The 19,494-nt window shown below is 27.9% G+C and overlaps 2 protein-coding genes across 4 annotated transcripts; one reads left to right on the top strand and one right to left on the bottom strand.

The window, feature by feature from the left end:
- Positions 1-980: 980 nt before the first annotated feature.
- LOC145188643 (platelet-activating factor acetylhydrolase-like) lies at positions 981-18,977 on the top strand. Of its 3 annotated transcripts, none has more exons than XM_090086562.1 (9): positions 981-1,272; positions 7,864-8,059; positions 9,109-9,229; positions 14,412-14,531; positions 16,747-16,838; positions 17,207-17,361; positions 17,565-17,589; positions 17,760-17,923; positions 18,206-18,977. In XM_090086562.1, exons 1-9 carry the CDS (start codon positions 1,005-1,007, stop codon positions 18,283-18,285), a joined length of 1,221 nt encoding a protein of 406 aa, XP_089942688.1. In that variant the 5' UTR covers positions 981-1,004; the 3' UTR covers positions 18,286-18,977. The 3 variants fall into 3 exon arrangements, 2 of the variants coding, with proteins under 2 accessions (XP_089942688.1, XP_089942687.1); XR_016452274.1 differs by having other exon boundaries at positions 994-1,272; positions 16,737-16,838; positions 18,206-18,429; XM_090086561.1 differs by having other exon boundaries at positions 994-1,272; positions 7,984-8,059.
- On the bottom strand, positions 3,286-6,161 carry LOC149888954 (uncharacterized). Its single transcript, XM_090086582.1, has 4 exons — positions 5,232-6,161; positions 4,248-4,487; positions 3,950-4,112; positions 3,286-3,782 (listed from the first exon to the last, which is right to left on the bottom strand). Exons 1-4 carry the CDS (start codon positions 6,027-6,029, stop codon positions 3,373-3,375), a joined length of 1,611 nt encoding a protein of 536 aa, XP_089942708.1. The 5' UTR covers positions 6,030-6,161; the 3' UTR covers positions 3,286-3,372.
- Positions 18,978-19,494: the final 517 nt, after the last annotated feature.

Consider the following 19,494-nt stretch of genomic DNA (forward strand, 5'->3'; position numbering starts at 1 on the left):
TAGAAATAATGCATGATTTTTATTACCAAACCACATGTAAATTTCTTGCTATTAAAAAATTAATCTAAATTCAAAGCTGATGATAACATACATACATACATACATACATACATACATACATACATACATACATACATACATACATACATACATACATACATACATACATACATACATACATACATACATACATACATACATAGTTCTGTTACTGTTGTTTCTCACAGATAAATGTACAAATTAAGAGCTACACATATATTCTGAAATTGTAATTTGTCTGAGAGAAACAACAGCCTCTTCCTAGCAAATTTTATAACCAGTTTTTAATAGCTTAAATATATCACCAGGCAACTAAACATGGAGCTAGTTATATTATATACCAAAGGATATACCTTTTTTGAAACAGCCTTCTGAACACCCTAAAATCAGATTTTATCCTTAGGTCTAAGAATCTGTTTTTAAAGTTACTCCAGCATTTCTACCTAAATAGTTATACTAACTTCATTCTTTATCTGATTGATCTTTGTCTATATGTTTAAAAAGAATTTTTTATTTGTTTTATGTGCATTTAAGTATGTGAGTGTATAATATCAATCACTTTAACTATATTTCAATTTTTTAAATAGTGAATTTTAAGGGTGTTGTTTTATAAAATTTTGTAAAATTCTAATTTTTTTACTTGATTATTTTGTATGTTTTTTTTTTTAAATTGTTTTTTGTTAATCGCATTTAAGTCATTGCATTTTATTAACAAATAATTATTTGCAATTACTTGTGTCTAACATTCTTACCTAACTTAAAACTAACACATCTAGTTATCTATTTATCTAGCTATCTATCTATTTATATATATATATATATATATATATATATATATATATATATATATATATATATATATATATATATATATATATATATATATATATATATATATATATATATATATATACTAAAGTGTTGATTTGAAATTTGTTTCTTTAAAATTGGTTTTAGAAATAGGAATGGTAGTGAAGTATAGTGGACCATACAATGTTGGTTGTCTTGATTTAATGTTGAAATCAGCACATATACCTGAGGATTTTCACCCTGATTTTTTGTGCTGTTCTGACCTTGGCAGTCTTTTGAGATTGTTTTACCCATCAGAGCCTCCATCTAAAAATTCCATAAAACCAACATGGCTTCCTGAACCAAATCCAGAACAATATTTTAATGCATATGTACATGAACTTCGTTTGGGGTATTTAACAAAAAAGTTACTAAGCTATGGAAGTAAGTTACAAGCTAAGTTTAAAATATTTGTTTTTAAAGATTGATTTTTTAATCCTAATTATACTTAAATTATAATTCAGAAATGTTGAATTTTCTGATTCTTTTCTTTGAAACTTTTTGTTTTATCTACTAATACAAATATTTTATATATATATATATATATATATATATATATATATATATATATATATACACATATAGACACATACACACACACACACAGTGTGTTGATTAAGTAACACTAAAAACCATAGAACTACATTTTTGAACAATAGAATTTTGATACATTTTTTCATAAATAAATATATAGTGTATATATGAAGGTTTATTTATTTTTTAGAAAAAGTATTTTTTGCCTCTATGTATTTAAAATTAAAATTGATTTAGCAACTTGCATTAAGATAATACAGTTGATTTATGAAAATAAAAAAATGTGCAACTGCAGCTCTTAGACAGTTTAAAACAAAGCATGAATTAAATAAGAATCTATTCTCAGTATCCTTAATCACTAGATTAGTTGACAAATTTGCAATAACTGAGTCTTTTAACAATGCTCTGAAATTGGGATGTCCATCTCTAAAAGATGAATGAAGTGGCATTGTGTTTAATGCTCTGAAAAAACCTCAATGCAATGATCCTCATGGTGTTGCAACAACATCTAATATTTCAAGAGTAACTAGAATATGAAAATCAAGTGTTTACACTTTGCTGCAACATCATTTGCATCAATATCCTTACAAGTTGCATTTAACACAGGGCATAACAGCAGCAGACATGATTGCACGTGTCAATTTCTCAAAAAAAAAATTATTGAAAATCAGCATCTCTTACTGAACATCACTTGAAGTGATGAGGCATGCTTTTACATGGATGTTCATGTTCACAGATACAGTTGTGTCATTTGGGGGTGATGAAAAAGCTTCTAAAACATTATCAAAGGTGCTTCATGCAGAAAGAATTTGTGTTTGAATGCAGCCTCATTTTCTTTGCAACCATTTTTCTTTGAGGATACTGTAACAGGAGAAAATCATACAGACATGCTAGAGACTCACATTCTGCCACAATTGCATGAAAAACCTAAATTTTCCTCAACAGTCATCAGTATGATGGTGTACCTCCTCATTATTCCTTGTCTGCTAGAGAAGTGCTGGAAGAGCACTTCCATGCACATGTCATTGGTCTAGAATTTGATTTTAATTGGCCTGCCAGATCACCAGATCTTAATCCATTAGATTTTTATTTCTGGGTTGTGAGTAAATCAAGAGTTTATTGAAGAGGCAGTGTCCAAATCAGTAATAAATTTAAGAGAAGAATTTAAGAGGTCATATCTGAAGTATCACAGGATAAATTATTGGCTTTTGTGACAAATGGAAATTACCCTTATTGATGTGAGTTGGTTATGTAAGTTGATGGGGGTATTACTGAACATATAAAATAAAACCTCCTCCAAGAGTGCTAATAATTATGAAATTTTGTTGTATATATATTTTAATAAAATGTTTGAGATATTGTCTATTTATATTTTGTGTTACTTAATAAACACACTTTGTGTGTGTGTGTGTGTGTATGTGTGTGTGTGTGTTTGTGTGTGTGTGTGTGTGTGTGTGTGTGTGTGTGTGTGTGTGTGTGTGTGTGTGTGTGTGTGTGTGTGTGTGTGTGTGTGTAATTTGTATTAGTAGAAAATTTTGGGTGTTTTAAAGTATTTTCTTGTGTAATTACACTTGAAATGTAATTATACTGTCTAAAAAAAATCTTTCCTTAGTTTAAGAAAATCTTAATTTACATAATATTTTTAAATGTAAAATGTTTTCACTGCAATCAGGGTTGGTACCCAAAAACCCAAACCCAAAAACCCACCCAAAAACCCAAGAGCAAAAACCCACCAAAAACCCAACTTACTGGGTTTTTGGTCTCAAGTTTTTCATTTATAACTTTTTCTATCATAAATTAGTTTCCATTTACCACTATAAGTTAGATGCTGCTCAAAAATTGTCCTAATGATAATAAAATAAGGAGTTGAGTATTATATATTTCATAAATGAGACTTTTTTTTTCCCTTGGAACAGCAATATTTAAACTTAAAAATTTAAAACAAAGTCATCAAACAATTTCGTCATCAGCATTTGTGCATCTTGATCTTAAATGTCTGTAAATTCGTACAAGCATTTCAGCTTTCTCTATTCCTAAACGATTTCTAATTTTGCTCCAAATCATGCCAAAGGATGAGAAAAATCTTTCAATGGATCCAGAACTAGCTGGGCAAGTGTGCAAGTGCCGTAAAAACCTTGCAAAATTTGCAGGTAATTTTGAAGACTTAGACTCCTTCATTTCTATAATTTTCCACCAATTTGTTGCTGATGTTGTGCTTTTTACACTATCATTAAATAAATATGTCGGAAAACAATTAGCATCTTTTAGTTTAAATGCATAGTAGCCAGGCATAAATTCAGGATAGATTTCATTCAACCATTCCTCAGCTTCTTCTTCTTGACTTCTATTCAATGTTCTTCCTAAGTAAATATTGAATATATCATCATATAAGTATAATATAACATTATATAAGTAAGGGTATAAGATTAGTAAACCTAAATGGAAATTTTATTTTCTGGAAACTCTATTATTTATTTAAATTTGATCACATTCAATTTTTTAATTTTTTTACAATTTTATAGGTTACCTTCATATTTTGGATCTGTTAAATTAGCCAGAAAATGACATGGAATGATTGCTTTTTTAAACCTCTTTAAAAAATCATCTTTGTACAGAGCCAATTTTTTATCATGTATGAGGCTTTGCCAAATCTCAACTGCTTCAGACAATGATGTATCATCTGCCTGCAACTACAGCAAACACAATAATTTAGTTTATAATTATTTAAATAAAGTTAATGGTGCCAGAAATATGTAGTTTTAATATATTTACTATATTCAAATTTAATACATCCAGCAAATAACTAAGTAAACTAAATTATAAACCTTATCTAATGCAGCACCAATAATTTTTAGTTGTGCTTGTAAATTAATTGCTTCTCTCTGTATTGACAGATTGTCTATTAATCTTCCGATTGAAGGATCAATGGACTCCATATGCTCACCTCTAATGGCAACATACAGGGAATGATTAGCTATGTATGACTTTATACAATCTAATTGGGAGTTCCAGCGAGTGTTATTGGGTAGCTGTGGCATTAGTCCACCTTTTTCAATTAACCACCCCTATAGAACAATTGTTTAACAAAATTCAACAAAGAAATGTTAAAAGATAATCTTTGTGCACATTAGTTAGGATCTCTTTTGCCATATTTATTATTTAGGCCTATATCATTTATGCTGTTTTATTTCATAACATTGCATCACAAAATATGATCAGTAAGTCAATAACAATCAAAAATTTGGTACATACATGTGGTTAGTGATGATTACGAAAATATTTATGAACTTCTACAATATTCTTTATTATGGACTTTGAAGAGACATCCTTTTCAACTAAATTTAGAAAATGAGCAGAGCAACCATGTTATCAGCTTAGGGATTTCAGCTTGCAAAAGCTCTCTCATTTTAGACATTTTATTTTCATTGTCAGTGCATATTGCAAATACCTAAAAATGAAAGTATAAATATATTTATTTTCATTAGTTTTCTCCTCATTAGTTAACTTTACTTAATTCAAACTTTGAATAGACTTATGCAAGATTATTATGAAAATATTCTATTTAATATGCATTTTTCAAATTTTTATTGTAAATAAGTGGTTGTAATTATATATATATATATGTATATATATATATATATATATGTATATATATATATATATATATGTATATATATATATATATATATATATATATATATATATATATATATATATATATATATATATATATATATATATATATATATATATATATATATATATATATAACACCCACACTTTAAATACAAAAGTTAGCTCACACTTACATCTTTATTGAAGGTTTCTTTTGCAACTTTGATTGCATCCTTAGCAGCCAGAGTACAATAATCTGCTGTTTTTGAACGGCTTCCAGCATCAACTGCAGAAATGAGATAGGGTTTACTTCCATTATGGATACTATGAGCAATTATAGGATCATTACTGACTGTACTCCAACCATCTTGAATTAGGGTAATAGCAGAATCATCAGCAAGATCACTTTTCATTGAACTTATTACTTCTTTATTTACCTTTACTAAGAGTTCTGAAGATATCTGCTTTCTATTTGGTGGTTCATATCCAGGTCTTAGTTTTTTAATCAGTTTGATAAATTCAAGATTTTCAACCACATTGAATGGTATATTTGCTGAAAAGAAAAACCTTGCGACTTGCAAATCCAGTTCATCCTTCTGATTACTTGTTGTTGTAGCAACAAATTTAGAAATGGATGTTTGTCGTTGCACCTTCAATGGATTTGAATGAAAAATTGAAGAAAAAGAATCATCACTAATAACACTGAAACAAACTTGTTCTTCATCTTCTGATTGGTTAGACATATTTGATGCTTCAGATGTAGATGGCCTTGACTCTAAGACTGATATATTGCTAAATACTTCTGTGGAATCATTTGCACTTCCTTTTTTTATTCTTCTGCATTTGTCTAAATGGCTCTTAACTCTCTCTATTTTTTTAGTTATGCTCTCTTTGCAATAATTACATATTACTCTATTTGGTTGATCACCTAATATGGTCACTTCATTCCACTCATTAGCCTTATTTCTTCCTCCTGAATGATACTTTGGCATGTTGAAGGATATGTAATCTACTTATACTTTATATTTAATTAAAGTTCTAAAATAATATCTATATTCAATATTATCTTAATGTATTAGAAAAAAATGTAATCTAATTACTAACTTAGCTGTTGTATAAGTCAACATACCTGTAAAAATGAAAATAGCTTTTAGATAACTATAAGTTAATCCAACTTTGTCACTAAAGATTTGTATCAAACTAGAGATTTGGTTTTAGCAAAAACCCAAAAAACCAAAAACCCAAAAACCCAGTTGGGTAGGGTTTTTGCTCAAAAACCCGGGTTTTTGCCAACCCTGACTGCAATACACAGAGAGGGAGTTGCAAAATAAGAAAATTAGCTTAACTACCATAATTTGAAATTCCACAATTTTACAGCATGCCTGTTTTTTTATTTTTATTATTACTCTTTTTTTCTGTATTTTTTAATAATAAGCAGCATGTTATGCAAAGTAAATTGCTTAAGTTAATTTCAGACTAGATTAAAATTTGGGTTTTTTTTACTAAATTAGTCTAAAAGCATAAATCTATGCAATGTTCAAATGTAATAAATAAATCATTACCTGGAAAAATGCTTTTTGTAATTGTTTTGTAAGTTAAGTAGAGAGATATGATTTGATGACTTTGAAAGTGCTACATTTATTGTACATTAAATGCTCATTTTTCATTGGAACATTTTATTTCAAATTATTAGAGTTTATTTATACTATGTTTTTCTTAGAAACTTCAGATTTGCAAGTTAAAGAAATAGGCTAAAAATATATATAAGGGTGGTTCAATCTCCCTAAATTTTAAAAATCTAAAGAAGTGTATGATTTTTTTATATGTATTATCATGTAGGTAAGAACATAAACATTTTTTTAAAAGTTTTTAATTATGTATTAGGTAAATGCTGTGCTTTTGAAAAAGATTTATCCAACTATCTTTGAAATTGCTGGTTTTCTATACTTTCCCTTTTAATTTATGAAAAATAAATGGTATAAAAAATTATATATACTATTGACACAAAATAGACATAAAACCTTATGATAGTCTTAAAGGTCCAGGTTGGATACTTTAAAGCTTTACATATACAAGAGACTTTAGAGAAATAGCATTAAAATGGATTTTACTCCTTTTTTAAGTTAAAATGATAAAAGAAGTAACAATGATATGGGTCATTCTGTTTTAAACCATTCAAAAAAGTTTGAAAGTTCACCAAAAAAAGGACTTTTTTAAATTTAGCTTTCAGATATGTTGTATGATCAAATATCGAATGTTTGATATTCTAGTTCTTAGATAATCAAAGTAGATTTTTTTTTTGGTTCTGAATGGAACCATTTTAAAAAAAGTTCTGAAATGTTTTTGAATTCTAAAACATAGTTGTATAAAGCTTTAGTATTTGAAGGTTTTTAAATTTAAATTGTAATGTTGTAAGTAAACTCACCAGTTGTTTAAACTGAAATGGTACCCAGCAAAAATTAGTATGGTGTACTGGACAAGATAGAAAGATTTGTCAACCAATAAACCAATGAAATTGTTAGAAATATGTTTCAATACATGTAGCTTCAGGAAATAAGAAAGGTTGTGTCTACTCTTACATTCAGACTAATTTTTTCAGAGCATAAACAAAAATTTTAGATAGTAGTTTTTAAAATCCAGTATCATTTTTATGTATATATAAAAGTATATATACATATAATTTTAAATTGCAAATATATATATATATATATAAATATCTGTGTGTGTGTTTTTGTGTGTGTGTGTATGTATCTATGTATCTATGTATCTATGTATAGATAACATATATATATATATATATATGTGATTTCATAAATTTACTTTAAGAGTCATTTGCTTTACCAATATTTGTAAATGAGCCATTGATTCAAACTCATGATTTATCTGAGAAGAATACTTATCAAACTAAGCTTCTGCCAGTTGTTATCTTCAGTCATGGTTTATTAGGACATCGAAATTGTTATACCAACATTTGTGCACAGCTTGCATCTGAAGGTTATCTTGTTGCAGCAGTTGAACACAGGTTTGTTTTGTATGTATATATGTGTGTGTATTTTTATACAAGCATCTTTTTTCCCTAGTATATGGTTACTGTATTCCTCATTTTTGTATAAAAAAAAAGAAAAAACTGACAGCACTTTCTTGTGAAATTAAATTTCCTTTACTGGATTCCTTTTTAGATATAGATTTCATTTTTCAGTAGTGAAATTATTGACACTAATCAACATACTTGCTAACTTGGAATTTTTATTTACTTTGTTCATAGACCATTCTGAAGATGCTATTTATTTTTAATTTGTTACTAGTGGCTCAGCAATTTTAAATGGAGTATTAGTGTGAATATTACAGTTTGCATAATCTTTTCAATCTGACAAATGAGGTTTTTATTTCTGATTTCACTTTATTTTTTTAACTTCTAAGAGTAAAAGCACAATAGAGATCACACAAAGTTAATCATTCTTTTTTTAGAGATCATAGATAATGCCTAAATAAAACAGCTCATGGGTTTTCAAGCATTTATAATCTTCGTTAAAATAGAAATAATATTATTTACATTAAAGGTCTCCTAGGCCAAAGTATTGCAGGTCAGCTTAAAATGTCAAAACTGGCTGGTTTAAGCATATAATTTTTTGGTCTAATTTCTTACTTGAGTTCTTGTTTTATAATAGTGTATGTAATATTGTGTGAGTGTAAAAAAACTCCTAGGCTGTTTCCAGACAAGTTTTTTTTCTCTAATTTCTTAGGCTTTCTACTTAAAATTTTCTCTATGCTCAATAAAAAATATCTTAAATTTATGATTTATTGTAATGTTTTGATTGAAATTTCAAAAATACATTACTTTAAGATATTGTCATTTTTAAATTTTTCATCCTGTGTCTAATGATTTATTAATCAGTTATAAACTTCAATTTCTACAAAAAATTTAGCTTTTCTATATTGATTGTTTAGTTATTTTCTGTTAGTTTTTTATTTTTGGTTTTATGCTTGGCTAAATTTCTTAATATTTGCTCTTGTATAAATATGTATATAGTATGTTTTAGTATGTATTTCATCTATAAATTTAATATATAGGGATGGTTCTGCTATTAGTACTTATATTAAAGATGATAAGTCTGGTGATTTGATTGAAATTCCTCATCATGAAAGTTCTAAATCAGATTCCCCAGAAACAACAGCTCAAAGATACCTTCAAGTATGCCTTTTAAAATACTTTTACTGAGATTTTTAACTCAGGTAAATTAAATTTTATAAATGGTATTTATTTTGCTATATATTACATAGATATGTAAAATACTGAATATGGCATAACCTTATCTGGCCTTAAAAAAAAAATTGCAGCAGAGCCAATGTTGAAAAAGAGATGTAGAGTGAGGCAAAATGTTCTTATGCAAGTTTGTAAATATTAGTTAATAATAGTATGTATATTAGGGTGTGTCGATTTTTAAGATAAAATGAACTTTTTCAAATTTCGGAAAAAGGGTAATGAAAAAATATAACTTTCCCATTTTTAAAAAAAAATTGATATTCTTAAAAATGAAATCATTTTAGTGCTAGCTTGGTAAATTTTGATTCTAATTTCACTTATTTTGGTTATTACCAATGACTCGTAAGTTCTCTTTTTTTTTCTTTGAAAAGTAAGTAATATGTCATAATTGGACCAAAAGGAAAGCTCCGGAAACATTTTGCCATAAAAAATGTCCAAAAGAACAAGGAATGTGTTATCTATTAAAATGAGCAATCTTGTTGGAAGTGGAAAAGAACATTATACATCTGAGCTTCCAACAGCAAGAGATATGCTAAGTTGTGGTATATTTTTAAGAGAAATTAATGATAAAAATGTTAGGAACTATACTGTAGATCATCTAGTAACTGATGTTACTCGCTTTACTTGGCTAATGGTTGAAATACACTTTTTGTTGTTATTCATGAAAAAAAATTTCCATAAAAACTTAAGTGTTACGGAAATTAGCTGTTGATTTTAGCAATAGACACGGGGAAAAAAAGCTGAAAAAGAAAGATTTAGTTTAAAGTTAGACAATCTTGTGGACATCTTATTTTGCAAATGTAAACAAATACTTTGTTTAGAGTACAAATGTGATTCAGAATGTATGGAAAAAATTCATATAAAGTGTAAATGTAAGAGAGATGAACAAATACCGATTTTAGAGCTTCAGTTCATCCACTCTCAGAGGACTAAAGTTGGCAGTTTTGGAACTTTCCATATTGGTGGTACAGATAGGAAAGAATTCAAAAAAATTAAAATAAAGCAAAAAAAACAAAGAACAATTAAAACAAATAAAGAAGAGGTAACAATTTAAGTAAAAAGCTTGTACAGCTATATTACATATTCAAACATATGTATGTATGTATGTATATATATATATATATGTATATATATATATATATATATATATATATATATATATATATATATATATATATATATATATATATATATATATATATATATATATATATATATATGTATATATATATATATATATATATATATATATATATATATATATATATATATATATATATATACAGCAGTGGCCAAAAATTAAAGACCACTCTTTTTTTTTTCAAAATTTACTTTTAACCTTAGTATAATTTTATTTTGGAAAAAGGTATCAAAAAAAGAAAAACATTTTTAGAAAGAATTTTTATTGTATTTTATATTTATTATAAAAGAATTTATAATTTTTTTACAAAATAATGTTAAAAAATTAAAAAACTGACTAGTAAAAAATATAAATGGGAAAAAAAATTGGACAAAATTTTAAGACCAGTTTCAAAAATATTTCAAAAAGCAATAAAAAAATAATTTAGAAACGTGTTGTTCCTCCATTTGTTTTCAAGCACTCTTGTACTCGCTCTGGCATTGAATTCATTAAAGTTTTGATTACTTCATCAGGCACATTTTTCAAATGATGAGAGATAGAAGATTTCAAATCTTCCAAATTGTAAAGTTGTTCTTTACCGAGCTTTTGATCAAGCCATGACCATAAATTCTCTATTGGATTCAAGTCTGGTCTATTGGCAGGCCATGGAAGCACTTGAATTTTATTAGAATTGAACCAATCGCTAACAACATGTGCTTTATGACAGGACGCATTATCTTGCTGGAAAATAAATCCAACTTGCAACTGCCATAAATCAATGCTAGGAATAAGCGAGTTTTCCAAAATTTCGATTTACCTTTCTTTGTTGAGTCTACTATCGAATAAATGAAAAATGCCAACTCCACAGGCACTCATACAGGCCCAAATGCCTATTGAACCACTGCCTTGTTTTGTTCGTTTCAAAATGCATGATTCATCGAACCGTTCGCTTGGAAGTCTACACAACATTACGCGACCTTTTCTGTTGTCTACCTCAACGTTCATTTCATCACTAAAGACCACACTGCTCCACGGATTTGTTGACCAATTTTTATGTAGTTTGCACCACTCTTTCCTGGCAAATTTTTGTTTTTTATTTAAGCGTGGTTTTTTTGCAGCAGCACGCCATAAATAATTTAAATTGTGGAGGACCCTTTGCACAGTTCTAGGGCTTGCTTTCAAACCATTTGACAGTGTCCATTTCGTAGACAAGTCTGTAGATGATGCTTGTCTGTTTTCTTTCATTAATCTCACTAATAAGCAAACATCACGGTCATTTGAAATTCTATTGCATCCAGTCCTATGACGATCATTAATTGACCGGGTCTCTTTGTATCGTTGAATTATGTTAATAATGCAAGGGTGAGACCTTCCGAGCTTTTCTGCTATTTGTCTGATGCTATAGCCTTCTTCTTTTAATACAAGAGCCACGTATCTGTCTTTTTCTTTGATCTTTACACACATTTTTGCAATATTTTTATATCCTTATTGCAATTCAAAAAATAAATGTTTATTTGATATCGAAACTCAGGTTTCAATATTTTATTTTATAGCCAACGTAATAAGCAATTAAGACAGTTAAAAAAAATAATGGATTATTATTTTTAATAAGTGAAAATTAAAGATTTGAAAGTGGTCGTTAAATTTTGTCCAATTTATTTAAAGAAGATTTATAAGTACTCATCAGTTTTTTAATAAATTTAACGCTATTTAATTAGAATTAGATTTAAAAAATTACACCACTTTAATCCGTATGTTTTAATTAACAAGATATTAAAAAAAAAAAAATTAATATGTCAATTAGAATTTTCTTAATTTTAATTTAAAGATTAAGAAACCAACTAAAAAATGAGTGGTCTTTAACTTTTGGCCACTGCTGTATATATTACTTTAAAACTAGATGAAACATGAAATCAAATAGAACAAATTGATTGCATGCACAAGAATAAATCTTTATCTCTTTTATTGCAACATATTAAGCAAGTTTAAAACTCTTAGTTGTATACATTTTAGTTTAAATACAGATTAAAAATGCAAATAATCTGTTTTGTTTTTCAGGATTATGTGTCTAATAAAAATGCTCAAATAATTTATGTAAACAGCTGCTTTTGATCATTTAAAGATGATATTGGTCAGAAAACAATCAAAAAGTTGATAATCAAGCTCAATGTAAATCATCTCTGATTTAAACATGTTCAATTTATAATACTATTTGTATTTAAAATATTGCTCTGGTTAGCCTGAGGTACCAAACAAGTTTAAGAGAAGCTGCTGAAATAGCTAATGCAACTTTGATACATCCAAAGATTATAAGCAAGAGTGATTGCCATCTTATAGATCATAACAAGGTAAAAAGGGCTCAGGAAAAACTGGCAAAAGAATTAGACAATCAGTTTGAGGTAGACATTACTCTTTTGTAAAAGACCCTGGTGGTGATTATCTTTTTCATTTGTTCCAGATATGACCAGTAATAAAAAAAAAGCTGATAAAATTTTTGGAATGCTTCATGAGTGAAGCTTGGTTGTCTATTAACACTACTACACCACCGTCTCAAAGTATCTGGATGAGGAAGACAAGTGTCAAAGGACTGTTTGATATAATCATACAAATTTGCTGAATAAAAATGCAATGATAATGCAAAAGTTTGCAATGATGGAAGATATTTTAATTTAGTTTTGGATTTCAGTTTTCTTTGAACTAAATCTTTAGCATCAGGATTAAGACTACATAATCTTGATGTGGCTTCATTACTAATTAAACATTCACCTTGTAATTCATTGATCAGATTTTGAAGTTTTGCAATTTTTTTTGTTGAGTCTGTGCTTTTGTTGCATTACACATCTGATACGTTTATTCTGTAACTTATATGTGTCTAATACAAAAGGCAACTTCTTCTTGACAGTTTACAAATTGTCTGAATGATTTTTTAAGTAATCTCCTAAATGCACTATTTTATTATTACTAATCACCTTTTCCTTAAAAGAATAATAAGTTTCTCAATTTTTTCTTCTTTAATCAGTCATTTTAGAATACTTTCACTGGGTGCTTTCCAGATATTAAGTGTAGCTGGTTTTAAATGTTCTGGAAAATCAATAATTGTTGGTGTTGCATCAGATTTCAGATATTTTCTCAAGCAGAAACCAGATATTTTGCTTATATCAAAACAATCTTTAGAAAATTGATCTGAGCAAATATAACTTGCTGAAGAGGGAACAAATACTTTTGGCTTTGTTGCAAGAACCTATGCTGCTCTTTATTCTGGATTTACAGGAAATCTATTTAAGAATGCATAGCTAAGATTCATTATACATACTTTGCTTCTCTTTTAAAATCTACATAATAAAATTATATTGAATCTTTATGAACAAATTTTAAAATATATGAACTACTTTCTTACCTATGAAAAATTCTTGAGATCCCTTTAGTAGATCTTGCTGTACATCCGAAAGCACTGCGCTAATTAACCATTTTAAAGCTAATACCAAATTTTTTTACCAAATATATAGTACATAAACATACATGTATATTATAGATAAATATATTATATATAAATGTAGATGTATACTTTTTATTTGATGTTAGTCTCCTAAAAACTCCATACAAATTTAATACAACCATATAGAAGATATTGAGTTAAATCATGTCATAACATTTTAATAAAATTTTACGTTTTAAAAACGTTTTTCTGCCTCATTCTATGTCATCATGGCAATTTTTCTCGGCTTTAATTATTTCTGTATATAATGCAACCTGTCTTTTAGATATCTATAATATATTAAGAGTACCATGTTTACTATATGTTAGGAGTAGCATGTTAAATATTTGTTTAAACTGTATATTACTAACTTTTGTTTGTGTGTTTTGTTGAAAATTTTACTTTACTAAGATATAATACAAAGGTATTTTTAAAAATACTTGATGCCAACATTCAGACAAAGACATTTCTTTTTTTTTTAATTGAAAATAAGTGACCATGAAGTTTCTCTGTAGGTTGAGTATCGAAGTAAGGAATTGAGCAAAGCATTGGACATTTTGGAACTTTTAAACAAGGATCCAGCTTCGATAGAAAACTGCTTAGATACTGGAAATTTTGCTATTGGGGATTTTCAGGTAATCTTAGTTAACCAATAAAAAAAATCTTATGTCAGGTACAGCTGCATATTTGTCATCACACTAACCAACAGTTTTTTAAAAAAGAAAACAGACAGATTAAAACAAAAAATGAGAAATATTGAGATATGTACATAGAGTATGATTTGGTTTTAAGATTTATATTTTTATAAGATTTGCATTTGATCTTTACACTATGTTAAATATATGTAAGCCTATAGCACACATGGTTATTGTTTTCAAAAATAATCTTTCATTTTTTATAATATTTTTCCACCTTAAGTAATTCCTGTTGTTTACAAACTTGAGTTGCAGAAATGAGTTGCATCAAATTTACCAAAGTACTATTTACTAAGTACTATTAAAGTGCTATTTATTTTAAGTATAGTTAGAGGGGTAAACCATGTTGTCTGTTTTTTTTACCCTTTTATCTTTGCAGATTTATATATGTTTTTATGTGGTTTGAATTTTTCAAACATTTTTCATAATGATGGAACTCTGTTGATTATTAAACGCACTTATTTGATATAAAATGTATCAGGAATTTGGATTTAATGTTTGTGGTCATGTCTTATCTTAATTGCAATCTTAAATATTTTAATAGATATTTGAAATACTAAGTGGCTACAACTATTATGCACCTTTTTTTAAATTTCCTGTGAAAATTTGTAGATGTATGTTGATGTAATTTTTCATTTGAATTTTGTAACTCAATGTAAATTTCACTGAAAAATGAAATTATCGGTCCTAGATTAGCATAAAAAAACACATTTTCAAGGAAAAACAGAAGCATGGAAATGGTAGAAGCCCAAAAATGACCTGTGGAAATTGTCAAGATACTAAATGTTTTAAAATTAACTATTTTCAAGATAAATTGTATTTTTGAAGCATATTGACAGCCTTGGTAGCCTAGAAAACAGCAAAAGTGTAAAGTGAAAACTCCAGAGCTGATTTGGAAAATCAGAAACAAGATTGTTTACAACCTAGTCAGGTCACTGACAAAGATGGCCAAAGATTTTAAGGTTTCTAAAGACACTATCAGAAATATTGACAAAATTGGCCTGAAGGCTAGGTCAAGTGTCAGAACAAGAAATCAACTCTTCACAGAAAGGTTGAAGACCCTCAGACACAACAGATGCTAGAAAATCCTGAGTTTTCTGAAAAAATCTAGATCAGTTTTTCTTTTTTCTGATGAGAAATATTTCACAGCTAGCAAGATTTTTAATTGAAGAACTCATCATTACATCTCAACCAAATCACTGGGGATGTCTCAGAACATATCAGGAGTGTTTGACTGGTAGCGTCAGATGGTAAAAAGATGCTTTCTGTGTTCTTTGATTCTGGATTTATGCTCAACAATGATGGATACCTTGACTTATTACAAAAATTTGTACATCCATGGGTCAAAAGCAACTATCAAGACACATCAGACAGTTTTTTCCAAGAGGTGCACCTTGTCATGGCTCAAAACAAACTCAATACTGGCTCAGTGACAACCTCAACTTACGGCCTAAGGAAATGTTGCCTTCCAGCAGTCTTCATTTAAATCCTTTGAATTAATCAGTCTGGACTTATGTTGAAGCAGAAGCTTGCAAACAGCAACAGCCTAATTTGGACTTGTTGAAACATCCTGTGAAGTCAGCATGGAGCAAGATGTCTGAGGACTACATTAAGAAGACCTGCTCAAGATTCAGGGTAAGAGTTGAGGCTGTCATTCATGCTGAAAGAGGGGTTTTTGAATGTGTTCTACAATTGGTGATGTTAGTTTTGTCAGAAAATAAAATTTTCTAAAAAAATTTCCTTCCCATTTTTTTTTGAATGCAAATTAGATTTTTAAAATTGTGCACAATAGTTGTAGTCACCTGGTGATATAGCAAACCTTTTTTTCATTTTTCTTTTTCATAATCAGGATGTTTTTTTTGTTGTTTTTTTTTTTTTTTTTATCTTTATTTTTTTTTTGTTTTGTTTTAAAACTTTAAATTCTACTATCATGATAATATATAGTTAAAAATTTCTTAAAATTCTTTTGTTCTAATGAAACTATTTATCATTTATTACAAATAAGTTTCCAAAATTATTTAAACACATCTCAATTGTCTGCAAAAAATGTTTGTTATTTATTGCTGTTTTATTTACTATTGAAAAACAATTATGTGTTAAGATTTACAAAATTTAAGTACAAAAAATTGAATTTTATTTCTTTAGTTATATTTAGGGAAGAATTGATTTGTCAAAGCCTTTTGTAATTGGCCACTCATTTGGAGGAGCAACTGTGATAGATGTTTTAAATAAAGATGGCAGATTTAAGTATGTTTTTCCCTAAAATATTCTTAGAAAGTTATTATAAAACCATTTTTTTAAACAACTTAGTTGTTGATAGAAACCTTTACAGAAATATATACAAATAAGAAGATTAAGATTAAAAACATTTTCCATTTGTTACAATAATTGTTTATTGATTCCTCAATGTTTTAAGATACTTGCTTAATCAGTTGGTAAATAAATGCTTCAGCATTCTTATTAGAAACGACTAATCACAAATATTTCAATCATAAGTTTGTATTTTCCATACCATTTCCTAAACAATCTTATAGAGATTTATATAGAAGCTTGTTTTTCGCCTGCTTTTGAATCGCGCTACTATTTTTTTTATGCTGTGCTATTGTTGTCTACAGGTGTGGTATCGGCTTAGATGTTTGGTTTACTGCTCTATCTGATGAGTGTATTTCAAACCCAGGCAAACAGCCTGTTCTGTTTATATATACTGAACTTTTCAACTGGAAGTCCAACCTTCAAAAGACATACAAGTATATAGCTGGCAAAGAGAAAGGTTTCAAATTCTTTCTATTTTATTTTAACTTTACTTTTAAAAAAAAATGTGTGAAAAAAAAAAGGAAAATCTTTCTGTTTAACAGTTTCTCATTTACAAAAAAAAAAAAAAAAAAAAGAAACCGAACCGAAACGTTGGTTGTCGCTTGTTAAAAAAAATTACGAATATCAGTTTTCTTGATCGCCTCCTGTTTTTGTTTCTAGGATTTGCTGAAGTTCTGACGTTAAAGTAAGTTAAAAATTTTGACTTTGAAGTACAAAACAAAATGCTTATTTGAAGCATCTTACTTTTAAAAAAGTTGATGCTTCTGCTGACGAACTATATTTGCCTTAGTCATATAAATGTAATATATTTATATAACTAAGGCAAATATAATTACTATTTCTTGTGTGTTTTAGGAAAGCCGATCACTACGACCAATCCGATATTCCAGGTATAATTCCAACTCTATTCCATCCGTTTTTGAGGGGGGTGTTCAGACCCCGCATATCGTATCATGACGCTATTGAAGTGCAAAGAAAAGTGATATCAGATTATTTCAAGAAATGTTTGAATGAGAAAGGTATTTAATACTTGTCCACGGTGGAATTTTTTTTCCTTCCGCTGTGTAATGAAATTATTGCATCGTTAAAATTTAAAAAAATTGGCGTTAGAATCCTAAGTTTTCGTTAATAAACCAAAAACATTAAGTTTAGGTCGTTATAAAATGAATTGTATTTACTGTTATAATGGTTTTCTTTAGGAAATTTTGCTCTTTTTAAAAGTTCCATTCCTTGTCTAGATTTTAAGGCTAAATAAAAGGTGAAATTTTTCAAATATATTTGTTATTATGTATTACATTTAGATGATTCAGCTGTGAGTTTACTAGAGAACGGTTATAATTTGTCGCCACACTTCATAGTTGGCTCAAATATCGAGCTGTAAGGAAATCCTTCGTTATCACTATACCCTGCAAATTTAAACCATAACCTGGTTACAATCAACAAAATTATGAACCAATTGCAACGAACAAAAGTTGCCGAATTTTTTAGTTAAAATATAAAAACAATTTTTTTTTTAAAAAAAAAAGACACTTTTTCTATCAAAATCTTAAGTCCAATTAAAATTAAATGCATATTCGCATCTTCATAAGAAAATTTAATTCTGAAAGCCGGTATTTCGTGTTCGGAAATTTGTGTTTAGTTTTGAACATAATTTTTATATATGTAAATTGTTGTTAATTTTTTGTTTTACATGCATTTAACTAAAATTATATATCTAAGTTGTGTGCATTTTTAAAATCTAACAGTGCAGTTGAAATTTTACTTAAAAGTTGAATGTAAATGGAGAAAAGGTATGACCTTTGGGCGCGTCGCGTTAATTTTAGGACGCTTAAAAATTACAAAGAATCTGGCCTCCGTAAAAATTTCGAACGTCGTTAATTACAATCAACGTAATAAACGACGTTCGTTGCTTTTTTGTCTATCGCGATATTTTTGTAATTTTATTTGATCTTTGGTTGACAAAAACTGATCTTACTTTTTATCTTCAAAAATCTTCTACGATTGCAAAATAGTAGCAAGGTTAGAATTTCGTTCGTTTCAGTTACTGAGACTCATGAAAAGAAAAAAAAAAAACTTAAGTTTTTTTTCTCGATGGAAAATTTATCTAAACGTTACAAATACATGGAAATATTTTCCACGTACTTACTGTAGATGTATACTCGAGCCGAATTTACTTACATTATATAGACTTCGTCGATTTAAGTAGATTAATAAAGCCTCCGATTTATAAGATAATAAATTTGTTTTATTTTTTAGCTTTTTGATATTTTTAACACTAAGTTTCTTTAATTTTTTCTTTGATTGGTCCATTCTCTAGGGTTTTAAATGCACAGAGATCCTTATTTCTCCGGAAGCAATTTCTATTTAAAAAATAAAATTAAATCGAAAGCGTAATACGAAAATAAAAGAAAAAATAAAAATTGGGCATTAAGAAAAATACTGAGCTTTTTATGATTTCGTTTCACTTAACATTTTTGTTTTAATTTTTGAAGTGGAAGTCCGAAAAAAAAAAACGTTGTTTTTTACTTTTTAAACTGATTCAAAATTATCTCTTGTTAAAATTCTCTCTCAGAATTAACAATTTTCTTTT

Source organism: Hydra viridissima, unplaced genomic scaffold (assembly GCF_058129835.1).
Source record: "Hydra viridissima isolate aposymbiotic clone 2 unplaced genomic scaffold, HvirCarnegie_v1 scaffold_5, whole genome shotgun sequence".
Lineage (NCBI taxonomy): Eukaryota > Metazoa > Cnidaria > Hydrozoa > Anthoathecata > Hydridae > Hydra > Hydra viridissima.